The 27489-nt window shown below is 41.8% G+C and overlaps 1 protein-coding gene and 1 pseudogene across 6 annotated transcripts in view; both read left to right on the forward strand.

Moving 5' to 3' along the window:
* Positions 1 to 27489, forward strand: part of ZMIZ1 (zinc finger MIZ-type containing 1) — a 427264-nt gene that overhangs the window by 385435 nt on the left and 14340 nt on the right. For 4 of the 6 annotated variants that reach the window (XM_066619836.1, XM_066619835.1, XM_066619841.1 and 1 more), the window contains 11 exons: positions 758 to 1045; positions 2119 to 2301; positions 4711 to 4885; positions 8491 to 8632; positions 14606 to 14816; positions 17139 to 17244; positions 17421 to 17581; positions 19149 to 19216; positions 21224 to 21292; positions 22072 to 22319; positions 27046 to 27209. In XM_066619836.1, coding sequence (XP_066475933.1) covers positions 758 to 1045; positions 2119 to 2301; positions 4711 to 4885; positions 8491 to 8632; positions 14606 to 14816; positions 17139 to 17244; positions 17421 to 17581; positions 19149 to 19216; positions 21224 to 21292; positions 22072 to 22319; positions 27046 to 27209 — 1815 coding nt within the window. The remainder of the gene's footprint in view (positions 1 to 757; positions 1046 to 2118; positions 2302 to 4710; positions 4886 to 8490; positions 8633 to 14605; positions 14817 to 17138; positions 17245 to 17420; positions 17582 to 19148; positions 19217 to 21223; positions 21293 to 22071; positions 22320 to 27045; positions 27210 to 27489) is intronic. The other 2 variants (XM_066619837.1, XM_066619839.1) reach the window with 1 other exon arrangement.
* Positions 20158 to 20276, forward strand: LOC136647140 (5S ribosomal RNA; annotated as a pseudogene).

Below are 27489 nucleotides of genomic sequence, written 5' to 3' on the forward strand. Positions count from 1 at the left end.
TTATGTCAGTACGCCATAAACTCAACACCCGGACTCCTGGTGAAGAAGACTATCTACAACTTTTAGGGGGATCCCATCTGCTGTTTATTTCCTTGCTCCACACTGTTTCCATTATTCTGTGTTGATACCATGAAAGGAGGCCAGCTTGGAAAAAAAACCTCCAAAAAGGAGCAAAAGAAATGCAGAATTGAGGGAAGGACTAATCAGAGAGGAAGTGTTGGGGGAAGACGATCACAATTGTTTAAGGTTAGGTGTGCTGAATATTCCGGAGGGAGGGAGAGAGGAGAAAGCAGAACTAGAGCAAAGCTACCTTGGAGAAGGGTTATAAATTACGCAGTGTATCTCAAAATTGTTTATGTTGAATTTTTAATGTTTCTTATACAATTCCAAGGCGCAGATTCCAATAGGAATCTTAGGTGTGTTTTTTTTAATTATATCATTAAAACATTTTTGGTAATCTTAAATTTTGTGTTCATGACTATCTTATTGCCTAATGCATTGTGATATGCATCGTATCATAAACTTTATAACATAAATTGTAGCAAAACTTTTGGTTCTATGTGAAATAGTGGCATTTTTGAAATCCTCACATCAAAATTAATAAACATCAAAATGTTCAAAAATGAGAGGGGGGACTCTCACAGACGAGTGAGTTCAGACATTTGAAAATGCGACATATCTCTGATCCGATCAACTTGGCTCCCCCTCCCATTTTAAATGCATGTCGCATTTTATTCTTTTTTTTCTTCTGTTGAAGGTTTGTTCCTCTTTCCAGATGGGTCCAACTCAGGCTTACAACAGCCAGTTCATGAACCAACCTGGCCCTCGTGGCCCCGCTTCTATGCCAGGCAGCATGAACCCTGCAACCATGGGAGCAGGCATGACACCTTCCAATATGAGTGGGCCACCTATGGGCATGAACCAACCCAGGCCGCCTGGAATGAATCCCTTCAACCATGGGCAAAGGATGCCACAGCAAGCCTACCCTGGCCCACGTCCTCAGTCTTTGCCTATGCAGGGCATGAAGAGACCATATCCAGGAGAGGTGAGTGACTGCTGAGTCTGTTTTTTTGCAAACTACTTATGTATCTATTCAATTAATGCCCCACATTTCTCCCTAGTGGGCACCCAAAGCAGCTTACAAAACGTAAAGCAGTATACTATTGCAAATTACTATGTAGACTATGTATTTTGTAATGTGAATGATTGCCAATCTGGAGAGAGCCAATGCATGGTTTATGCCGCCATTCTACTTCTCAAATACAATACGTAGAAAGGAAGCTGGCTTTGTTCTATTTTGCATGCAACTCTGCTTAGTAGTCCTTTAAGACGAGAACAAGAAGCTTGAACAACTGGATCCTATCCTATGAGCCAGTGGTTCTCAACCTTTTAGCACCAGGACCCACTTTTTAGAATAAGAATCTGTCAGGGCCCTACTCACACTTACCCAGGAGTAAGTCCCATTTACTATTATTATTAAAAGCATATACATAGTAGCCTGTTAAAAGTACAGATGTGTAACAAGTGTAACATTTCCCCAAATGCAGTCACATACCATGGTAACATCAAATCTAATATATTAAAAATAAAATATTGAAATGAATGGGGATCCACCTGAAATTGGCTGATGATCCACCTAGTGGGTTCTGACCCACAGTTTGAGAAACACTGGTTTAAATTTTAAATTGTCATGCTAATGTTTGAAAGCATCAGCTGAAATAATACAATTTTTTGTGACTGTTTTTATTTGAAGCTAATGTGAAATGTGTAGAGCAGAGGTTCTCAAACTTTGAGGGAGCTTTACTCCCTCAGTAAGTTCTTGCGAGGGAGGGGCTAGGGCAGTGAGTTCTTAACAGAGCAAGGGGGGGTGCTTTGCACTTACTTTTGGAAGGCAGGGCTGCAGCAGGCTACAGGAGGTGCGGGGAGCCCTGCACAGTGCTCCCTGAGGCTTGGAACATTCGCTAAAAGTGGGCGCAAAGCACCTCCTGCAAAACGTCCCTTAAAGGGACGGGGGAAGCACTGGTGGGTCGCAACCCACCAGTTTGAGAACCACTGGTGCAGAGTACATGTGAAGACACATAAAATTACTAATCTTTTTTTGCCTCCTTTGCAAAATAGCCTAATTATGGAAACCAGCAGTATGGACCAAATAGTCAGTTTCCATCCCAGCCTGGTCAATATCCAGCTCCCAACCCTCCAAGACCCCTTACATCTCCCACCTATCCTGGACAAAGGATGCCAAACCAGCAAAACACAGGGCAATATCCTCCTCCGGCAGTCAACATGGGACAGTATTACAAGGTGAGAACCGTCCTTTATCGATTTCCATTCCTTAAGCCAGGTTAACTAATCAAAATTTGTATCGCCCTGTCTGAAGATTTTAAACATGTACAAGCTATCTATTAAAAATTGAACTAAAACTCTAACATATAGTAAACCCCACTAGCAACCCAATCCTAACTAAATTCCCATGCAGTGATGCAGTGGTGCTGATGCAGGATCTGCATCCCATGGAGGAATTTCAGCAGCTGAAGGTCTACTTGGGGTTTGGGGACATTTGTCTCCTTGCCGCATGGTAAGCCCCAGCAGTTACAATGGGTCAACACGAACTTGCACAAGCTTCAGCACTGGTGCAATTCTGAGCTGATCCATGCAGATGGATTGGGCCAGGGAAGGGTGATAGGATATGACATGCACCGCACTGTCAATCCTGCACCCATCGGGTCCAATCCTCCCACCCATTTCTCCCATTGCTGCCTTTCCGCACCCCATTTCACCCCTTCCCCTGTGCTGGACTTACCTGGTTCTGGCAGGCATTCTTTTCTCCACCAGTGCACCAGCTAGTAAAGCTGTTGGAAAGTGCTTTTGCAATAGCACACACCAGTGGAATACATGCTCTGCTGGTGCTATGGATGCATAGGACTGGGCTGTTGAAGCTCCCTTGCAATTTGCATGATAATTTATTGTGAAACACTAACTGTATATTGTCCAGAAATCATTGGGGCATGAAAAATGTAGTGATAAGCTGTAAAACTATAGCTATCTAATTTTTTTAATGTGTTTATAATGATGATAAAAATAGTAAGATGTCTACCCAGGGGAATGTATGATAGTCATGATTCAAAAATCCACCAATCCAATGATGTTGAGTCATATGTGGATGAAAGCAAGTTCCCCACTTACATTTCTGTGTAAAGTAGTACTGTACCTCCAAATCCTCCAGCTCTGGTGCTGCTACAGTTATCGTAAATACGTAGATAGGTTATCACATATAGGTCTCTCCTCTGTTTTTGTCTTCCCATCCGCTATTATAAAAAGACTAGTGTGTTGTTTCTGCCTCTCGGTCATGTTCTAGAGCAGGGGTGTCAAACATAAGGCCCGGGGGCCGGATGTGGCCCGGATAAGCTTTTTATCTGGCCCTCGGGCTTTCAGCTGCTAGGCAATGCTGAGGTCTCACTGCTGAAAGGTGGCCTGCATGATAATTGGGCTCCCCCATATCTTGAAATATGATCAAGATTCGTGCATCTTCTCTTCTGTTATTTGCAGCTAATGAATTCCTATACAAGAACAGAGTGCTTATGACTGCTTTTGACCTGTTTAATGACATCACTCCCTGACAAATGACATCATCACTTCCTGCCCTCAGCAGACATCATGAATGATATTTGACCCGCTGTATGAAATGAGTTGGACACCCCTATTCTAGAGTGACCGAGAAACAGAGCCCCCTCTAGGCATGTGCACATTACCTATAGTGCCCCCCTCGGTAGCCTTGTCTAATGCACAGCTTGCAAGGACAGATAAAAGGCCTGTGCCCAGTTTGCTCTGCACAGAATTGTCATGGCAGAATTGCTCTTGAGAAGGCTATACGAGGCTCTGCTGTCATCCCCCTCTGGGAATGGTTAAGAAGGGAGGCCACTTGCCTAGTTTTAGCTACAGCAGCTTTTATCCAAACTAATGGGAGATTATTTAGTTTTAAACAATCACTGAACAAGAATTTCACTGAGAGACTATTCACATCAGAACTAGATGCTGTAGGGAGCAGGAGCCAATCACAAAAAATGGCAGACCGCTATCAAGTTCTCCCCCTCTGTTCTGTAGTATATAATATATACCTTGACCCCAGTACACTATGCTTCTCTACCATTGCTCCCCATCACTGGATTGGTGCGGTTGGGGAAAACTCAGTTCAGTGATGTCAAAACACTTGCTACATGTTACAGAGTCAGAGGGAGAGCGCATGACACATAGCTACAGTTTTGGGCAGCGGCCCTCGGTTCTTTCTCTTTCATTTCTTAGCTGTTTGATTTACATGGTTTGTGTATTTACAAAGATAATCTGAGCTATGGCTTTCTCAACTTGAAAAGAGTTGTGAGGAAGTCCTCATTTTCTCAAATAGATCTCCCTACATTAAACTGGAACACCTTGTGACCCGCCAAGCTAAGCGGAACCCATTAACAATATATTATGGCCTTTCAGGTGCAAAGTTTATGAAGTCCCAAGTGGGCTGCCATAATTGTTTGTGTTTGGCTTGGTATATCACAAGCTGTGCAGACCTACCCTACATCATTTCTGTTAGTCTGTTAATGCTTCTCAGCACTATTCACATCATCTGGAGTTTTAGCACACATTCTGCAGTGGCAGGGCATTGCAATAATTTGTTTTTTCTTTTCTTTTTTTTTCTTTTGCATTGCAATTACCATTTTACAGCCATCAAGGCCTGTTCCTGTGGCAAATTACCCTCACTCACCTGTTCCAGGAAACCCCACGCCACCTATGACTCCGGGGAGCAATATTCCTCCATACTTGTCCCCTAATCAGGACGTCAAACCACCATTCCCACCTGACATTAAGCCAAATATCAATACTTTACCACCACCTCCAAGTGAGTAGCAAGTGAAGCAACCTTGAAGTCCTTTTCTGATCCTGCTTTCTGCTCTTTGCAAATTGCACATCACAGAAATTGTGCTTAAGCCATTTCTGCCCAACATTGCGTATGTGCAACAGGGACCAAATGTGTACACATGTGGACCAGGCAAAAATGGGTTCATAAATACCAGCCTGACTGGTGATTTCTAGACAGAAACGTTGATTGTGAATTGACACTTGATGTGACCGTCATCTTTTCAAAAAGTATACAAATTGGGTAAATTGAGAAATGCTGCAATCCTAGATGTACTTATCTGGAAGCAAGTCTCATTGAAATCCATGAAACTTATTTCTGGGTAAAAAGTAGTTAGGATCAAGCTGAAACTGTGTATTATAAGAGGGAAAAGATACCCACAATATATGGTGTTAAGAAAGGAAGATTCTTCTAAATATATTCATTTGCTTTCTTTAACTGGAACACGAGGACCTCTTCAGACAAAATTTGTGCTTCCAGGGAGTCATCAGGAATGGGTCAGGCTCATAAGCACTCTTTCCTGCTCCTCCATACCCTTTCCCCACTTCCCTTATCACAAGAAGAAATATTTAATAAATTTATACCCTACCTTTCCCCCATACAGTGGGCCCCCAATAAACTTAGGGCCCCCTTTGGAAGATTCCATTGAAGGCAGGATCTCCCTTGACCTTTGGTAATGGAGCACACCAAATCACTGTGAAATCTTGATTGTTCACTTCTGCAGCTCAGGAGAGGATATGGGTGTGTGCAAGCCTAAAGCCCGTTCCTGGGAAAACCCTGCAGGGAATGTAACATACAAATATTAACACTCATATATAATTGTAATTTGTGTGCTTGAGGCATTTTCTACTTGGGATTTTGACTTATAACAATGTTATATGTTCTAGTCAAGGCCAAAGCTATTGATTGCTATAGCAAGAGAGTTTAAAAGGTAATAAAATTTACAATGGCTTCTCTACTGAGTTCTATGCAGACGTTTTCTAAATGTTATTCAGAAGTGCTCCACAAGTTGATGTCTATTCCTTTTAGTGTCAGTCCTCCTCACAGATCTATTTGCCTATACCATTTTAAGAGGGAGCCTGAGTTCATAGTGTTGAGTAATGAACTCATAGCCTGAGTTCATTACTTGTTGTAATGTTTATGATCTATAAAGTAGGCAATGAACAATAAACTATACAATTTACAAAATAATAGAGAATACTTTCTGCAGCTTAGCTTTTGTTTGTATAAGCTCTTGAAAGCCATAAGCAATATGCATCTAGAAAGCTGAAAGCTGAAGCTTATTGATACTCTTTTATGCCTCCAGTATCTTCTGTGTTTTCTTTGCACATTACATTCCTAGGTGTATACTTAAGGGCCCACTCCTATCCAACTTTGCCGAGCCAATGCAGCCATAATGCAACCCTGAGGTAAGGGAATAAATGTTCCTTTACCTTGAGAAGGCCTTCCATGACTGCCCGTACCACCACAGGATGGAGCACATGCCCTATTGGCACAGGTGCATCAGTGCAGGAAAGTTGTATAGGATTGGGCCCTAAGATAGTTTACATTTAGGTCTAAAAGTAATGTATGAATGTGCAAACACTTGTATCAAATAAATATGGTCAATTGGGAATTATAAATGGTGGCAGAGACCTGTTGAGTGTTCAAATCCAGATTTGCCTTCTGTGATGTGTAATTATCCTGTGAGATATGTATGTTTTATGAAAGGGAAGCACATTTCTTGTTGAACAACAGAAATCCCACTCAACAAACTTAAATTATAAGATTGATTGGATAAGGGGGGCTCTATTAATACCAGGAATATGAAAAAGGATGTAGACAAAAATATTTGTTGTTAGAGATGGCGCACCATAAAACTGATCATAACAGAATGTTGGAGGTTTTGAAGAGTAGATCAGGCCAAAAAAGTGTCATTCTTGGTCATTCACTGAACACAAGAATCGTTGCTTTCTTTCTGTTGCTTACACATGCAAAAGTAATTCTGATTTCACTTCCTGGCAGACCAACCACTAAAATTCCATGTTTTTCTAACCACATGGAGGTTGGGCTCCCTTAGTGGCCAGCAGCTTGCCATCAATACCCACAAGCCATACCAGAAGCACCTGGAGAAAGTTGCTAGATCGGTATGGCAAACCACTCTGTGTAAACAGCAGCAAAAAAGTGGCAATCGCATTGTGGCTTTCATGTATCAATCAAGCTGTAGTTGAACTACAAACAGGAGTGAACATAAGAACATCCCCACTGGATCAGGCCACAGGCCCATCTAGTCCAGCTTCCTGTATCTCACAGCGGCCCACCAAATGCCCCAGGGAGCACCCCAGATAACAAGAGATCTCATCCTGGTGCCCTCCCTTGCATCTGGCATTCTGACATAACCCATTTCTAAAATCAGGAGGTTGCGCATACACATCATGGCTTGTACCCCATAATGAATTTTTCCTCCAGAAACTTGTCCAATCCCCTTTTAAAGGCATCTAGGCTAGACGCCAGCACCACATCCTGTGGCAAGGAGTTCCACAGACCGACCACACGCTGAGTAAAGAAATATTTTCTTTTGTCTGTCCTAACCCGCCCAACACTCAATTTTAGTGGATGTCCCCTGGTTCTGGTATTATGTGAGAGTGTAAAGAGCATCTCCCTATCCACTCTGTCCATCCCCTGCATAATTTTGTATGTCTCAATCATGTCCCCCCTCAGGCGTCTCTTTTCTAGGCTGAAGAGGCCCAAACGCCTTAGCCTTTCCTCATAAGGAAGGTGCCCCAGCCCCGTAATCATCTTAGTCGCTCTCTTTTGCACCTTTTCCATTTCCACTATGTCTTTTTTGAGATGTGGCGACCAGAACTGGACACAATACTCCAGGTGTGGCCTTACCATCGATTTGTACAACAGCATTATAATATTAGCTGTTTTGTTCTCAATACCCTTCCTAATGATCCCAAGCATAGAATTGGCCTTCTTCACTGCCGCCGCACATTGGGTCGACACTTTCATCGACCTGTCCACCACCACCCCAAGATCTCTCTCCTGATCTGTCACAGACAGCTCAGAACCCATCAGTGGGCAATATGTTAAGCACTGATAACATCAGAAATATTTATTACTGCATAATCACACAAACTTCCATCAAGACCATCATAGAATGACCTTGGGCTCATCACAATTTCTCAGATGCTGAACCTACCTCACAGGGTTGTTTTGAGGATAAAATTGGACAGGGAAAGGGAATCATAAGCAGCATCCTGAACTTTTTGGATGAAGGGTGAGAAAAAAAATATAATACATAAATTTTCAAATAAATTCAGGATATTTTATGTTATAAATTACATTCCCTTTAGCTGTTATGGTATAGGCACTGTGAGAGGAGTGGAAAAGAGGCAGGGAGAATGGATCTGAGCCCAAGACCTACTCCTGATCTCTCTGCATGTGAGGGTAGGAAAGAGTAATGTCAGACCAGGCCACATTTTTGGTCAGATCAACCCAGCAAAATTGAACCATGTATTGTTGTCCAGTATAATGTATGCATTGTTATCACACTGCAGATGCTAAAGGGAAAGTTCACACTTTCTCTCCCTCTTCAATCTCAGCCAACCATAATGATGAACTGCGCCTGACGTTCCCTGTGAGAGATGGAGTTGTATTAGAGCCCTTTCGGCTGGAGCACAACTTAGCAGTCAGCAACCACGTCTTTCACTTACGGCCCACTGTCCATCAGACGCTAATGTGGAGGTAGGTTTATGAAGCATAATGGGGAAACCTTCTGATGTTGAAAGTGTGGCAAGCAAGATGGAGGAACATATTTAGCCTTTGCAAGGATGGTCACGTTTAGAAACCCATGCTATAATTGATTCAGTTGTTCAGAAGTATGTGTATGAGCCCTTCCCAATTGTAACAATCATGTCCTTCAAAATACTTCCATCCATTAGTAACAATAAGAGAAACAATAGAGCAAAATATATTTCTTAAACAGAAGACTTACTGTTACAGTTGCATTAGTGTTAGTATTAGTTTCACCTTGTAATCCACCTCTTGGCAGTTGTTCCTACGAATGGGTCTTCTCTTGTGAGAGGCATAAAAATTAAGACTTGATGTTGATTTTGGTTATATCCCCTTTGGCTGTACTTACAGAGAGAAACCATCTCCTTGGCCTATGCAGGCCATCAAAGTAGAGCAAAACACAATAAAAACAATTTGTACAGTATTAAGATAAAGACCATAACATTAATAAATGATTAAAAATATTATCAACAATCACTAAAACCATATCGGCGGCACAGTTATTCAAATGTGCGACCCAGGAGTCCAAATGCCATTGTAGAGGGCATCTTGAAAGCATGTCTGCATTTTATACATTGGCATTTCCCACAGCAAACATGTACAATACAGGAGGAGTTCCTTAAACACCTGCTTGCACACATTAAGAAGCCCAGGCAGGGCTCACAGATGTATGTACATGATTGAGAAGGGTGCCAGCTTCTTGCAGTCTCAATGTTTAGACTTTATGTATCTAAAATATAAGTAGTAGGAATTTTTTGGCTTCGCTCTTGCTACACCATTAGAGTATTGTTTATGTATTTTATGTTTATTATAGTTAAATAAAAAAGAGGGGGAAAATAAAAAAACAAAACTAAAAAACCAAACACCTGAGAAAATAGGAAGATCCCAATGAAATGGGGAAAATAAGATGAGTCTGGGGACAGAAACTGTGAGCATAGATGTTGTCTCCTTGTGAACCATCCTAAGACTGTTCTGTAATAACACACCAGCTGTCATGGGGCAAGGGATACAATGAAATGAAATTATAGTCCAACACAGTCATGATCTGTTACATTTCTGGGGGCCACAGGCAAACTTTCCTTATTTTACGTATACCTTTCTGCGACGTTTGTGGAATAGTTGAGCCATTGAGGATGCCACTGAGTGATAGATGCTGACAGTTTCTACATATATACAATCACTGCATGGCTGGTATCCATTTGGAATTTGCTGTTGTGAAGTTTCCAGAATACTTTTGGTTCTCCTGGCCGCACACCTTGGAACTGTGGCTTTTATTATGCCTGCTTAAACGTCTCACCTGGAGAACCAATCGCATGGTAGGGCCTAATGGCAGAGTGAGAAGGAGGGTTTGAATGCACAACCATCACTGTGTGGCAACCAAGAGGGAAAGAATTGCCCTTTTCCTTACAGGAGTGGGGGCATCCGTTGATGGATACAGGAGTGGAATCAGATTCCATTGGAGCTAGCAGCACCTAGCATGAACCAATTAAATAGCACAGGCCAACACACATTTTGCTTCCTTAAATATTACACCAATTCCTGGGTATATTTGGGGTGCCGATTCAAAAGATGGCATCCGTTTTGCCCTATCACGTCTAGTTTTGGAGACACGGCATAGCCTCTTTAGTGAATGGTTCCAGCAGCTTCCTCGTGAGGAAGCCTACACCAAGGCTTTTTCATGAGGAAGCTGCTTGAACTGTTCACTAATGAGGCTATACTAGATCTCCAAAACTAGACGTGATAGGGCAAAACGGATGCCATTTTTTGAATCGGCACCCCAAATTCATATCAAACCACCATAAAGTTTGGGAAAAACATTTTTGACCCTCAATTTTGTAGGCTTGTGTAATTAGTCCGTGGTCCTCCTATAGTCCTTTTCATGTATATGAGGTGAAGAAGCTGATCTGTGTTAGTTGTGGGCTATTTGGTGTGGATCCCAACAGTGCAGACATAATGTGGCCCATCCATTGCTCATTATTAAGGAACAGACAGTGCATCCTTCCCCTACTCACCCTGGTGCAGATTTTCCCCTCCCTTCTAACCTCCACTGACTTCTTAATCATTGTAAAAAGTTGTGTCATTGATGACCTTAACCATGGTTAATGTTATTGTATGATCCCATGCCCTATACCTATTCCCTTAGACACAGTTAAAAAGCATGCCTCATCATTTTGTGTGTGCCAAATTGGTGATAGGAGAATATAATTATGTGAATTAGCCTGAAATATTGTGGCATCTGATTTGAAGCCTCAGTGGGTTCATTGTGAACCCTTTGTCTCCTTTAACTTGAAATGAATGACTGTTTTCAGTGGGTCATGTCCAAGAGTTAATGCCCTAAATTTGAGGTCCTTAGAGCTGACTTGCCTTTCATTATCTTGGAGTAACCACAGAAGAGGGAGTTTGTGTAGTTATTTGCTGACTCTTATTAATAAGTAATCACCACTGGGATTGTGCAGGCTTGTTCTGTAGATTTATAGAGCTGCACTGAGGTGTGGGGCTGTTTCTTAATGCTTGCAGCTTAAAGCAAAACAGCTTAGAACACTAAAGCTATGGACTTATATTTAAAATTATTTTAAATACCTTAACATAATGTACACTCAAGAATTTTCCTTCAAATGTATTTATAGGTGCAGTGTTTATACTATGAAAACAGCATTATTTCTTCCCTTTTAAATGTATTTTGCTGTTCAGAAGTAAAATTTAGTAGATCTAAGATTTAGTAGAAGTAGAAAACAGAGACCCTATTCAGACATAATGTTTTAATCATAGTTTATTTTCCTTAATTATGATTAAGCATTATATTGGAATATGTAAACCATGGTTGCCTGCAAACAAGGATATGAATCCATGTTTGAAGAGGATTTGTGAACAGTGGTTTATGTTTCCCATTAAGAATTACATGAGCATTTAACAACCATGATTAACAGTGCAATTCTATGCATTACTTAGAAGGAAGTCCCATAGGATTGCAGCATCATGAGGCAGTTTCCTCCCCTGTCTAGCCTCTCTAGTTGCAAGTTTACAAGCTGGTCTTGCTGGAGTCTCCCTCAAAATCCCTCTGGAGGAGGGCTTTTGCAGTTAAATCAGGGGCTCAACAGTTAAATCAGGGGCAGGCTGACTTCAGTCTTGCATGGTCTACTTTATTAAAATTAGAATTCCAGTAGTCCACTGCTGTGTGTTAAATTAATAAACAGGAATACATACTCAGAAGCTTTTAACAGGTAAGACGTAACTAATCTGTGTTAAGTGATCCTGAACATAGCCGCTTGCTTAAGAAGACAAGAAGTGCCTTTTTGGATTATGGTGTACCTACTTGATCATTTTTTGCAACAGTTCCAGTAACTATCAGGCAATAAGTGATCCACCTGAAATTAGTCAGTGGACTGTGACCTACCTTCTGGTCATCCCTAAGCTAAACTATGCTCTAATTATCTTACCTAAGTTGGCACCAAAACCATGGTAAGTGCGGTTGTTAGTCCTTTTGTCTGTACCAATAATCATTTGCTAAGTAACTGCTTGGTAAGTGTCAGTTTGTGCTGTCTTGCCAAGTAGTGAGAAGAACTTTACTCAGCATCTGCTCAGTGTAGAGCTGATAGAGCCAAATGACATGAAATCATTTTTTCCTGTCAACCTATCTTGAATTACAGTGTCTGTAAAAGCCCATCTTCATACACAGCCACTTACAGTCATTCTGACGTCTAAGCACATAGTGAACATGTGCACGCATCTGGTTGACAGGCAGTGTGGCTCCAGCTGTGTTGACAAGAAAAAGAATCAGTCACTTTTGGGAAAGAAAAGGTTTCACAGAATCAGCTTGCAGTCTGGGAACTAATGAACGCACACAATCAGGTATCTAGCAAAAAATCAGGCAGGGATGCTTCTTCAAGAGGTCTCTACTTTTGGGATTTGTTTGTAAAGCCTTCCAGGTAACAAAGACATATTTTTAAATATATACCGTAGATACTCGCCTATAGTACCTGAAATTTTTGCCAGGTAATCAAGCTCCAAATATCACTTTGCCTTATCTTCAGGTCAATCAGAGGACAGAGCCTTTCAACTCTGAACAGTTTGGTTTCTCCACTCAGCTCAGGCAGGCACCTCCTTAGTTGCTATAATAATTTTCCTGGGACATTCCAGCCAAAGTTAACCTTTTATTCTCCTTCCTTCTGCTGCAGCCTGGTTCTGCTTTGCAAATGCTTGCAAAGCAGGTCTGTTTTTTGAAACACCAGGATGGGACCCTCCTTCCCTGGCTACAATTCAGTGCACCATTAATAACACCCATGGAAAGCAGTGGGTCTACTTCTGAGTAAAAAGAGTTGCAAATATCTCATCTCTCTGCTGTGAATTGAATTGCACACTCTCAGTTATGTGTTATGGGTTGTATGTTGCATGTAGGCTTCTGGCTTAACAGACTAGACACCCTAAAGGTGAATTTGATTCATGGTTCTCCTCATGTCCACCTTAAAGGGGGATTTGATTCACGATTCTCCTGCAGTGGTTCCCAACCTTTTTTACTTGCATATCCCTTGGCAGCCCATTTCCATAAATTGTACCCTTCATATTAGCAAAATGTTTGTAATAATATAAGCCCTCATCTCCTCTCAGACTTCATGTATTCATCATATACTTTCTCTTTTTATCTGTTTGAGGAACAGAAGACTCTGCCTTTGCACCAGAAGTGTGCTGAGAAATTCTGGGTGATTGATCACTTTCCATATTATGTTTCAGCTTTTTGACTGTGCTGGTTTTCAATCACTGGTTCATAGATGAATTGATGACCAAAAACTAGCTATTGGTGGGGCTTTCACAGCCAACTAGCTACCTCCCTTCCTGTCTTGCTGGTCCTTGCAAGGCATTCTGGAACACGGCCTGCCTTTTTCTGCCATTCTTTTTCAAGTACCCCTAAAGGTCCTGTTGAGTGTCCTTGGGAGTACGTGAATACCAGGTTGGGAACCACTGTTTTACTGGTTTGTAGTTTACAGTGCACTTACTCTGATAGTGTTTACAAAAAGGTGGTGAAGACCAGAATTTAAAAAGAATAAAAATGTATCTTATGATCTTTTACTATGTTTTCAATAAATTAGAGACTACAGTTCTTAGGTAACAATTAGTAGTAGGTTATTTTTCAGAATCTGGCCTGGGGTAAAATAAGACAAAACTATAGTCAGACACCCCCTAAGTTTAACCCCCGACTTATCCAAGGGTCATAGAAAATTCCATGAATGTTGACTCAAAACCTGCCCTTGACTTATTTGCGGGGTTGACTTGCAGGCGAGTGTCCGCGGTAAATCCATATTTGCTTCTTCCTGTGGAAGGAGCTGTTTCATGCACAGATGGTCTCAGGACACAGTTTGAAGATACATTAAGTGTCAGCCACTTTGCTAAGGTTGAGCAGATCTATTTCGGGTCAGTGACTGGACAGGTGACTGCCTGGGAACCCCAAGTACCCAACCCTGTGATGGAAGCCATGTGGCATAAAAATGTAGTAAAATGCAAAAAAATAAAGAAATTGTTCATGGCATTGTGAGTTCATAGGAACCTCTAATATATTTGTAATGGCATCGCAAACATTGCACTGCAAACCCAAACTTTCCAGTTTCTAAAACCTTCCTTACTTCATCTTTCCCTATCTCTTCTAAGTCATAACAACACCTCGGAAGCCTGTAGCAGACTGATATTATTACTACCTTCGCAACTTTCCAGCTATCTGAGAACTTTTATTGCCTCCCATTCTTGTTGTTGTAAATGGCCTTCAAAAACCAGCTTTGTATCATGTATTTGTTTGTGGTACAATTTAGAACTGAATTACTGTATGTTGCACAAAGTGAAGTTAAGGCATGGGAAAAATGTCTTTGCAATTATCAAAACAAAGATGTTTACCCTAGTTGTTGCTTCTGCCAATCAAATCTGTGCCTTGTATGACAGGTCAGACTTGGAGCTACAGTTCAAGTGTTACCACCATGAAGACAGACAGATGAACACCAACTGGCCTGCGTCAGTCCAAGTCAGCGTCAATGCAACTCCGCTTACCATTGAACGTGGTGACAACAAGACGTCACATAAACCCCTGCACCTAAAACATGTCTGCCAGCCAGGAAGAAATACAATTCAAATTACCGTCACAGCATGCTGTTGTGTAAGTACATTGCACCTGCTGTGGCTGCTGACTCTGTGGGTTCACTCAGTAAAAAGAAAGAAGTATCTTAATCTGACAGAGTGTTCCACCAGACTGGAACTCCCGGTCTCCATTTTATTGGACTATAACCTTTCTGACATATTGTAGGCAATGCCCACACTCAATGCCCTGTTGTAACTTTTGAGCTTCGACATGTAACATATTCCCTACTCTGTGGCATAAAAATAAATAAATAGGGATTTGATTATCTTCTTTTAGTTCCTTTTGTTTAATCTTCGTATGTTTCTGGCTGCATAATTTGTATTTTTAGCCATGCATAGCAGTATATATTCACTATTCACGAATAACATGTGTCCTTTAGACACTGTTCCCTGTTCCTACGCTCTATTGGCTGTTCTTTTGTGGCTTCTGAAGACCAAAAGTCTTCACTAATTTATTTTGTATGTTCTGGAATCTGTAAATCATAACAGTACTGACTCCCACTGTTCCTAGGATCTCAGTGTCTGTGATTCTAAGGTGCTCGTCCTTCCCAACCTGCTGTCAGTCCATTGCCACATCCACATGGTTTTCCTGTGTATGTACAGAGAAGTTTGGAAAGATGCGAATCAATATTTTTTATCCATCATGAATATCTACTTCTGAGTTATTTATGCTGTACAAAGAGTTGAATTACCCTGTCAGCTAACCAAATTCAACTGGAAATCATGAATTAATTATATAATTAATGATTTTACATGACTTGATGTAGACTGCCAGTTTGTCTAGTTGTCAGTCCACCCCAGTCAAATTGGATACAAAATATTTAGCTCTTTTTCACTAGTGAGAATATTCAAACTGAAGTTTTGAGCATTAGCTAAATTAATTGGCTGTTTGGGCAATTGTACATCTTACATAGCAACAAGTTTGGATTTGCCACTGTGCCCTTACTTCAGGAAGCTGCATTCAGTTCAGGTTCTCTGATAAGTGTACTTGAATGACAATATGTTTTCAAACTCCTGTTTTGATGTTGCTTTCACCCATTTCATTTCATTTTAAGGTGTACACTCAACTAGAGTGTGTTATATGATTAGGATCTTGCCCTGCTGTTCTCCCAGCTTGTCTGCTTTTAAGAGCAAGGCAGAGACAAACTATAGGCTAGATCTAGAAACAGCTGTTTTGACAGCAGCTGTATTTAGTCTGAATTTGGAAAATAGAAGTAATCCAGCCAAACAACTTCCAAATATTGTGGATTGCCCATGCAATTCCCAAGAAACATGTACTACTGTGATATAGGTGAATGGGCAAACTTCCAAATATTTTGAATAATCACAAATTGATAACAAATGATTGTGGCATTTCTGTGTATATCTCTAAGAAACTGTACAACTTCAGTGCAACAAAATCTGTTGAAAAAGAAGACATATTTTCAGTCTAGGGTTCTTCAGGCTGCCCAGTTCACAACTACGAAGTTCTCTCCTAGTGAAAGCAGAAAAGTATTGTCAGAGACTCATGATGGTTCCAGTAAACTTGGTCAACTTTATTCAAAGCATTATGTTGCAGAGGAAACAGTTGCCCATGTTTCTGGCATCCATTTACATCCTGGTTTAGGATACAGGTGGACCTCAGTATCCATCCCCTATGGATACAGAAACCTGTGGATAAACACATCTGCAGGTTGGTCCAATATTACCTCCAGACACAACTGGAGATGTTCTCTGGTCACATCTGGAGGTGTTCTGAGGCCCGCAGAGGCCGCACATAGCCTTAGCGGGCCTCTGAAAGGCCTCTGTTGGTGCCAGAAAGGCACTTCTGGTTTTCGTAAAAACTGGATGTGCCTTTTCGGCACCTCTGGAGGCTTTCTGAGGCCCACAGAGGCTGCTCATGACCTCTGTGTGCCTTAGAAAGCCTCCTGGACACAACTGGAGAACACCTCCGGTCATGTCCGGAAGCTCAGGTCCTGCTCTTCCACTGCGCGTTTGGAATCCATGGTGTGTTATATCTGTGGGTACCAAATTCGTGGATAGGTGGGATGAATATGTATGTGAATCATCTTTTGGATTACATATTAAAACTATATGTATGAGCTTATAGTAAATAATCAAAGAACAATCACTCGCAAAAGTTATTGAGCAAGAAACCTGAACAATGCTGCCTAAAGATCAGTACCTTTGCATACTAACTCAAGAATGGAATGAAAAAGTCTTCAGTGAGTTAACTAGTTGAAAATCTAGTTATGAGAAACTGTCTAATTTCTCATTTTCTTTTGATGAGTATTTCTTTGATCAGTGCAGATGTATCCTGCGTAAATGAGTGAACATTCTTTTTTTTCCTCCCCCCCCCCAGTCACACTTGTTCGTACTACAATTAGTACACCGGCCATCAGTGCGTTCTGTACTTCAGGGCTTACTAAAGAAACGACTCCTTCCAGCTGAACACTGTATCACTAAAAGTAAGTAGAGTAATATGAGCAACTTTTTGTGGGAATGCGCATATAATGAGCTAAATGCAGGGCATAAACCCAGTGGTGTCCTGGCAGTTATTGAACACAGCAGTATATTAAGCAACATTGAGATGATACCTGGTATTTATTTCATTCTCAGACATCTGTGCTATTGTTTCTTGCAGTCAAGAGGAATTTTAGCAGTGTGGCAGCCTCCTCTGGCAATGCAACTCTCAATGGTGAGGATGGAGTGGAGCAGACAGCTATTAAAGTATCTCTGAAGTGTCCAATCACATTCCGGCGGATCCAGCTTCCAGCAAGAGGCCATGATTGCAAACATGTACAGGTGAGTACGATCTTGTGTCTCAGGAATGCAGACTTGCATACTTTGTGAAGTACCATGCTAAAGACAGTCCACAGCTCTGCGTTGTGGTCTGCCAGGTTCTTGATAACAATCCCTGTTTGGCAGTCACAAGCAGGCAATGAAGAACAGATTGCCACACATCAGGATCAAAATGTAATTTGGGATTCAGGTTTTGCAGACAAAGTATGGTGTGTGCAAATCATAACTTTGGACAAACTATGGTTTGCCACTCACCAGAAGTGAAAATTTTTAATCTCTTCCCCTTGCATTTGGGGGAAGGGGGAGGGAGGAACACACCTACTTGTGCTCATAATGGCAAACCATTTGTTCTCCTGCTGTGACTTTTTTCTAGTCTCTTGCTTTAGAGCCCAATTAATTATTTTGTGTTATATACACTTTCTACCACAAATTAAAAAAGTGAAAAAATTTGAACATTTGTAGGAAATTGTATCCCAGTTGCTTTATTCTAAATTTCTTTACTTCACCTCTCTGCATCCCTTTGTGCAACAGCTCATGCATGCAGAGAGACAAAATTTCTGGAAATTTTGAAGTTGTGGGAAAAACTTTTTTTCCTTTTTTCAGGAAAATAAAAACAGAAATTGTGTGGAAAATTGAAATATATGTACTACAGTATTTGTTTTCTTGTCCATCTGAACTTACTTTACTACTTTAAAAACAAAAAATTTATAACTTGATATGTAAAACTGTGCTTGTTTTGAACATAGGGTGAAAATATATTTGAACAAATGTTTTCTATGTGTTCCAGTGCTTCCCAAACTTTTTAGCACTGGGACCTGCTTTTTAAAATGGCTATCTATCGTGACCCACTAGAAAAATATTCTTATTAATAATACATTATGAATTGTTAATAATTTTAATAAAATTACTTATTATTAGTTAATAATAATTGGGGTCTTATGCTACTGAAGCTGCTAGAAACCTTACATATAGTATGTGTGTGTAGATATTTGCTAGGTTCTCCCTAGAAATGGCATTCAAGGACAGTTTCCCCAAACCTTTACAGTCATTCCAGGGTACACAAAAGGCAAGATGTTGAGGTAGGGACTACCAGGCCAGAGAAAAGGCTGAAACTGAGTTCACACATGATCTACTGCATGCCAATTACTATAGAAAATTAGAAAATGTGTCATGTTTATTTGGGGGTATGAAGTTTACCATAGATTAGCATTCTAGCTAATGATTTTCTTCTGTAAATTGGGCAAGAGTGCTTGTGAAGGGTTTTTTAATTATAATTTTTCAAAAAATGTTTAAGACCCACCAGAAATTGGCTCACAACCCGCTGGTGAGTCCCAGCACACAGTTTGGGGAACACTGTATTAAACTATTATTTTTGTTCTTTACAGAATTAACCACAAACCACTTTCCTTCCTTTAATACATTCAGTTGAAACATTCCTCTTTAAAAAAAAAAATCCATAGCAAGGGAAAGATATTTTCCGTTTATTTTTCCCTGTAGTTTGGCTATAGAATTGTTTATCTGTTTTAGTTAATACCATTATTGTTGTGTGTGTTTTTTCCCTGTTCTGTAGTGCTTTGATCTGGAATCCTACTTGCAGCTGAACTGTGAACGAGGGACATGGAGGTGTCCTGTATGCAAGTGAGTGCACTATGAGATATTTTAAAACAGTTTTAAACAGAACCAGTAGAGCTTGATTTTTTAATAAACAATAAACCAAAACTGCAATTATTTGCTTTAGGAAGGAGTAAGTGATTACCAGATAAGATTCAGGGAGATGTCACAAACAGTATGAGAGTGTTCACGATGTACGTTTCTAATGTGTAGTAGAAGGAGATTACCTAAACATTTAAAGAGCAAAAGGCTGATAATGTGAAAGAGGCTTTTCTTAGCAAGTCCTAATCAGTAAGGAATGGCTGTAAAATATTGATAATGCAAAAGTGTAAGAAGATCCAAGAGAAATCAGACCTGTGTACAAATTCCACCTCTCATTGCTCTACCTGCAATAGGAAATGTATGAAGGATGGCATAGTGAGATATAAAATTATCACCAACTGAGTAGTACTTGTATTGCAGTTGGGTTCCAGGAGTAGAACCCAACTGCAAGTTCTTAGAAACTTATTAGGGAGATTTCATTAATGGGTGTCTGCCCATTGCAATTATCATTCCCTGCATACATAGCTGCCAGGTAGCATTGGGTTGGGTTCAACAGCACACTCGCAGTTCACACTGATTGACAGTGAGACCCAACAGCCCTGGCCAGTTCCCTATGTAAACTGTGCCCCACTGAATATTCCTCAGGAGTTTCATGTTCCCCACTGAATATTCCTCAGGCAGCTATGTTGAAATGGAAAGATTATCTCAAGACAGAAAAATTTGACAGCCACAGACAAAGCCTAAACACTCAAACCCTGTCTAGATGGTTTTCGAACCCTAAGTATAAAGTACTGTACAACAGTAGAATCCCGTTCCTCAGACTTTCAGCTCTTTCCTTCTGCTGTATTCTTCAAATGCAGCACATGAAAATGCACATACATTGCAATAGCTACCATATAGAAATGGGTGTCTGGACACCATAATGTCTTAATGTCAGTGTTACCCTGCACATGCCTGATCTTGTCTGATCTCAGAAGCTAAGCAGGGTCAGGCCTGGTTAGTACTTGGATGGGAGACCGCCTGGGAATACCGGGTGCTGTAGGCTTATACCATAGTCTTTCGAGACTGAAGTTTGCCAACCAGAGTCCCTTAACGCAGCCGCTTTGGTTGCTTGAAAGCATTCTGAAAGGTGGAACGCAGTAAGAAGGTTATGCAAGACAGTGCCTGAGAGCTTTGTGAAGGGAGGAACATCATATCTGTGTCCTTAAAATCAGGATGCAAGTTAAAACTCACAGTCTGATCCAACGCAACTCCCCATGTGGCAATGGCAATGCCAATATGGCGCCCATCCCCATAGAGACCTCTTCAGGGTAAGGGAAGAGGTTGTTCCCTTGCCCCAGCATAAGTCCTTGCCAGCCCACAGGGTCTACTTGGACCTGCACCAGCTATATTGTTAGTGCCTCATAGACCTGGGTCAGGTTATCAAGGCTGGGAAGGAGGTTAGGATTTTGGTGTGCAGTGCTGCCACCGATATCACCCCTTCCCGGTCTCTATCTACCCTTCTCCCTGCCCCCATCACCACCCCATTCCTCCCCCACCCTGTTCCACTCACCTCTGCCTCCCTTCCACCCCCTGAACTGCTAACTTACTGGTACTAATGGGCATCCTGTAGCCACTGGTGCACGAAGCCGGCCACTCACATTTTTGACAAAAACTGCTGGAAACTACCTTATAGAAGCTAGGGGTCCCTGTTTGTCCAAGAGCAACATTTTAAGCAAGTATCATCCAGGTGCTATATCTACATAGCAAGGAGGCCATGCACTAGCCCGGTGCTCAGTTATGGCAGCCTATGTGTGAACGCTGTCAGCAGATGAAAGGAAACATTAGTACATTCTGCCTGCATTTGTTCACATCCCCCCCACCCCCAGTCTAAATTCACATTGTAAGTAAGTTGGGGCAGAGACATGGCTTCACCTAGCTACTCTGCAAAAATTCATCCTCATGTCTTGCACTATTTAAGTAACTAAATGCATGTGCCCTCTTCTCTTCTAGTAAAACAGCTCTGCTAGAGGGCCTGGAGGTTGACCAGTATATGTGGGGCATTCTGAATGCTATACAAAAGTAAGTGCAGTTTATAAGTGCAATCTCTTTGCTATTTATTGGTGATCTAATCTTCTACATGTGAAGTAGTCTGTGGGCATTGGTTGTATGGGTGTTCTTTTAGTTTTAGGTGGTTAAGCTGTCGATTACTAGCATTTAGGGAGACACATAAAGTGGTTCAAAGAAATATTATAGGGTTAGTGGCCACTTCTAATCCAAATTCATGAGTTATATAGTGAAACTGGTTAGCAGGAGTTTTAGAACAGACAAAAGGAAGTACTACTTCATACAGCTTATAATTAATCCATGGAAATCATTGCCACAGGATGTGGCGATGACCACTAGTTTTGGGTAGCTTTAAAAGGAAATTGGACAAATCTGTGGAGAACAGATCTATCAGTGGCCGTTATGGGAAACAGGATGTTGGACAACATGGGCCTTTGGCCTGATCCAGCAGAGCTCTTTTTAAATTATACTTGTAGCACTTTGATGGCTATTTTGTGGTGGTAGTAAAGTGAGTCTTAGCCCTTAGAAGCATAATCCAACACGAACTCTTGATGACAGTCCTGTCAAAGGGCCAAGGAGCAAGCAGATGAGCAGATTAAAGTATCTGTTCTGAAAAGGGTCTGTAAAGAAGGCTGAGCCTCTAGGACATGTCCGTGTTTCATAATGTAAACCCTTTAAGTAAAGCTTTAAAGCAAATATGTTGGTGGGTGGGGGGTGGCTTAATAATGGTAGTTTCTGATGACAGCATGTTGTATTGGGGCAAGTTACATTGTGGAACAACTTGTGTTTTACAGCTCTGAGTTTGAGGAAGTCACAATCGACCCAACGTGCAGCTGGAGGCCTGTCCCAATCAAATCAGACATTCACATCAAAGATGATCCAGATGGCATTCCTTCCAAAAGGTTTAAAACCATGAGTCCCAGCCAGATGATTATGCCCAATGTGATGGAAATGATTGCTGCCTTGGGTCCAGGCCCGTCACCTTATCCGTCAATCCCTCCCCCACCTGGGGGCACCAATTCCAATGAATACAGTAACCAAGGTGAATTTAAATGATGTGTATGTGTGGGCACTCTTCCTCTTTGAACAGATAACAGGTGTCTTTTGCTCTCCCAGGCTGGTAGAGCTTTCACCAGTGGAATAGTGGCAGGACTTAAGTTTATTTACAGTGCTTCTGTTCTTCCCCATTAAATGTCCTGCCTGAGGACAGATAGGCAGAGCTGGTAGACTCTCTGGGTCTGCCTTATCAGGGAGATTCAGGATCAGTATTATTATTCAGAATAGTTATATACTGTCTTTCAACTCACCAAGCAAAAGAACAAAAATGGTTCCCTCTCCCAAAATGGCTCACCAGAGCTTGCCCACCCATTAGGCCAGGTAAACCAGCTGTTTTGAGCGGTGGGCTGGAGAAGGTGGCAGATTGGTAGGGGTCCCCTATACCCTATGCCTGTCCACCACTTCCCCCAACCCACTATCCAGCCAGCTGTTTCACAGTGGAGTGAGAGGACTGAGGATGGGAACAGCAGCAGCAACTCATCTCTTCTTCCAGCACTGCTGCCACAAGCATGAAGTCACAGCAGCAGGGCTAGAGGAAAGAGCAAGAGGCTGCAGTGATCCTGATCTAAGTGCTCTAGAAGCGCTCATGTCTCTGCTGCTGCCATTTTCTCCCCTGTTCTTCTTCAAAACAGGCTGGGCGGACAAGGCTGTGGAGGCAAGCTAAGGGCATGTGTGTGCTGATATGCACAAACAAAAAAGGGGGACAGAAATTATGGATGCCATTTCACCTTCTGGGGTCACACTCTAAAAAAATGCACAAGACACACACCAGTAATCGCCATTGGAAAAGATGGTGTGCTGTGATGAATAGGGGTAGTTGCTCTTCTCCTGCTAAATATGAGAGACACACCACTTTGAAAGGTGCCTTTTTATCCAGCTAGCAGTGGATTTACAGGTGGTGGCGCCAATCCTAAAGGCGATGTCGCCGCTGGGTGCAGCGGTGCCAAAGTGGCTACCACTGTATCCTGCAGCAGCCACCAGTGGTCTCCTCAAGGGAAGGAGACTTCATTTCTTTTTTATTATTACTTGTGCCCCCAAGGAAAGGCATCCTAGAGTAATGTATAAATCAACAAGTTTTACATCAGTGGTTTAAACCGAACTGTTAACATTGACATTTCAGCCTTCTGCAATGGAACTTGTCAACAATGGTGTTATTTTTGGAAGCACAAGACCTGCCCAGAGCTCCCCAATCTTAAATTGTTGAGGAGAGGAGAATAAGGCCTGCAAAGCTCTGTGAGACATGCAGCCTCATTTTGTGCACATTTACTTGGAAGTCAGTTCCTCTGAGTTCAACAAGCATGCTGAGGATTGTAACCTTAGTCGGTTTGCAGATTAGCAAAGTGAGAATTAGCATAGCTCTGCTGTATTTACATGGCAGATCAAAGTCTCAGCTTCCCTGAGAAATAGTCTTACACAGCTAATGACTTCTGTTCCCCTGAGATTAAACTTCTCCTCAAAAGGAGCTTGTGCCGGAAAGCAAATGCTTCAAGACCCATCAAACTCTCAGCTTGGCTCGAATGTTGTAAAGCTGCCGCTCTTCAGTTGACAAAACTGTATCCCCTCTGGGCAAGCTCCAAAGCCACTCTATTATTTTAAAGCTCAGCATGATCCCGTTCAGTGGTTTATGTGAAATAGCAGTTTTAGTTCTCTTCCTAGTTCACATCATTTAAACTGCAAAGGCTGGCACATTGCAGTTAGGGACTTATCGGAGATGTTCAGGAAGTGATGGAAATGAAAAAAAGTCAAGAATACCAGCCTTCACAACAGGATTAGGGCCTATTGACCAGGGCAGAAGTGGTAATAGAGGAAATTTGCAATTGCTGAATATACCCTAATACACTTAGGGCACAATCCTAACCAGGTCTACTCAGAAGTAAGTCCTATTTTGTTCAATGGGGCTTACTCTCAGGAAAGTGTGGTTAGGATTGCAGCCTTAGAGGACTTGCCTGAAAACAGATGGAGGTGAAGTGGAGACTTTCAAATTGCTTTTATTTTAAATATAAACACTCAAAAGTCAGAGAATTTCCTACTGTTGTCTCCCATCTGTACTATTGAGAAGTAAAGGGGTGGAGCACAAAACAGCACAGATGGCTGGATGGAAATGCAGGTTTTTTTGCTCTGCCAAAACTCTCTTTCCTAAAAGTGAATATGGCAGGAAGCTAGAAAATTAGACTGTACAAGTAGAGCCTAGCTGCTGCCAGGCTGTGTTGCTAATACTAACCTAGATAGGCCATTGGTATGATTTAGCAAATGCCAGCTTCCTGCGATTCTAGGATCAAGTGCAAATCTAAGAATCATTTAGAACATATCACAAATTCAAAGCTATCACATAGGTCTTGAAGTTTTAAGCATATCTGTTAAAACAAAATGACTGCCATATAGTCGTTTTAATATTACAAATGCAGGATTGTATAATAAGACATAAAACAGCAAATTTATGCAGACGTATATTCAGGAAAGTTGCATAGAAACAACACCTTCCCTTTTGTTTGATGAGGCAACAGCAGTACCCAATCAGGGGCACTAGGGGGAGCACAATGTGAAGGCTGTGTTGCTGGCAAGTTTTGCCTTCTGTTCATTCTGTGGGCAGACTAAGTCCTAGCAAATTTTTCCCTCCAGAGGAAAATCATGCCACCATTCAAACACTCATTTCTACATTTTCTGTTGCATGTTTTCATCCTTAGTTTTCTCAGTTGGTGTTTTGACTTCAGTTTTTCATTTTCATCTGGTCTCTGCCGCTCTCCATTTGTGCGAGTTCACTCTTTTCTAGTGCTTTCCCTTCCCTAGTATTAAAGTTATACCAGAGGGTGTTTATTAGCGTTTGGTAAATAATGTAGGGTTTATAGAGGAACTGGATAAATATAGACTATCATGTGTATAAGAATATTGCATTGATAGCTTTGTATAGATTTATAGATTTTATGGTTAAGTATATTTAAATAGATTTGTTGAGATTCAGTGGGATTATATGGATAGATTAGGAAACTGGATTTGTTGATTTGTGCTACATGTGATTTTTATGTAGAATTATGTCACACACTGTGTCACTGGCTTAATGAGGAAATGTGCATGAAGCACCACTGCCTCTAAGACAATCAAGATAGGGTGGGAAGATCATCCTCAGACAGGGCTTGGGGATGTGGTTGAATGGTCTGGATGATTTGGAAAATGCTCCCCACTGCCGCCACCACTAGTTAAGAGAGCTTTCTTCAAGTAGAGCGTGCAGGGGAGGTTTTTTTGTTTTTGCTTTTGCTGTAATTCTAGGTTTTGGGGAGCACTACTCTTTTCTAGTGATGGCACAAGGAGGGGAGGGAAAGGGAGAAAAAATGTAGCAGATGTTTCTTGATCTTGCTAATGGAATCATTTATACCAGCGGTGGCGGTGGTGCTGGTCTTTCACCCCTTCTATTGGACAAGCTTCTGCTGAACAGGCTTAAATGGGAATTTGGGTATATCTCCCTTGTCCTCAGCAACCATCTCAATCTCATCATTACCCCTTCATCTCCTTTAGGAAGCAGAGCACACGTCCCTCTGCGGGGGAAGCAGCAGCATGGGCTTCCCTTCAAAAAATAGTTTTGGGAGTGAGGAGAATTTGATGGGTTCTCCCTCCCCACTTACTCCCCATTCAGCACCCTTCAGGAGTAAGAGTAACAGCAGTACCTCTCAGGTAGATGGGAGTACTTCAGGATTCTGGACTGTGGAACCATTTTCACCAGCTTGAGTATGCAGGAGGCAGATGGCCTCCTTATTGGGGGGGGGGAAGTCTGTGTGAAGTGGAAGAACCTAGCATATCTCATCAGCGCTGGACTAACGTCCCACCTGGATATCCAAGTAGAAGCCTTTAATATCTTGGGTGCGTGCTCTTCTTCTTGCCTTCTCCTTTTCTTCTTGCCTGCTGCTTTTCTGCCCATGTGAATCTTTCCCATTTCATTGAGACCCTGATGGCCATTGCACTTGCATATGGCTACTGTTTCCCTCAGCGACAGAGTCACAACTCTCACACTCCTGCCACTCCCTGCATCAGTATAAGAGACTGACTATTGTGACGTCATGCTTATGCTGCATGCCTTAAGAAGAGAGACTGGCCATTGTGACCTCATACTGCTTGCCAGATGACTGACTGACCCATGTGCTCTCAATCTAACACTGCTCATCTGAAGGAGAGAGAAACCAGCAAATGAAAGAGAGACACCACCTTCCTTTAGTAAAGAAGTTCCCAAAATATGAAGGATCCTCACTTGAACGAAAACCAAAACAAATAGTAGTGAGGGCTGAGCAAACTGTGTTGCCTCACTGTGTTGAATTCTTTGGCCAAAACTCCAAAAAATGAGCAGTGTAATTAGTTAAAATGCATTTTAGAAAGGAAGACTGCTATTGGAGTCTAGACCTGTTAATGGGATGCAGTAAATAGTCATTAATGTTCAGTTTTCCAAATAGTTGCATGAATGTTGTTCAGTTTTTCTAGAAATTAGGAACACAGTGGCCAGGCTTGAGCCAAGCGTTGCTGCAGCTTCCCCATTCATCTTAACAGGCACTTTGCATTCATACCCAAAAACGGATGTCAGAATAAATTTTGTGCTATGAGCAGGTGGCTCATAATAAGAGCTCCCATTATTGCAATTTTCAAGCAGTGGAGATTTTTGTTTTTGTAAGGGTGAAGCACCAAGCACCCTTTTAAAATAACTTTTCCTTTCTCTTTTCTTTGCTGTCTAGGTAACAGTTACCAAGGTCACAGCAATTTTGATTTCCCTCACGGAAATCCTGGTGGAACTTCTATGAATGACTTCATGCATGCGCCCCAGCTGTCGCACCCTCCAGACATGCCCAGTAGCATTGCCGCTCTTGACAAACCCCTCAGTCACCCCATGCAGGATTCTGTAAGTAACAACATGTCTCCGTTTCTTCCTTATAAACACGCACATGCATGTGTGTTTACGCATATATGTGTATGTTGACAATCTTCAGATTAGCTAACAATGATTTGTACTTTGTCTTTACCACAATGACCTTGCTGATTTCGCAAGGAGGGATATATTCTAATACAGGGGTGCCCAAACCCCTTGCGGTCCTCAGGGACTCCCAGTCAGGCCCTCAGGAAGCCCCCAGTCTCCAATGAACCTCTGGCCCTCCAGAGACTTGCTGGAGCCCATACTGGTC

This window comes from Tiliqua scincoides, chromosome 3 (assembly GCF_035046505.1).
Source record: "Tiliqua scincoides isolate rTilSci1 chromosome 3, rTilSci1.hap2, whole genome shotgun sequence".
NCBI classification, from domain to species: domain Eukaryota; kingdom Metazoa; phylum Chordata; class Lepidosauria; order Squamata; family Scincidae; genus Tiliqua; species Tiliqua scincoides.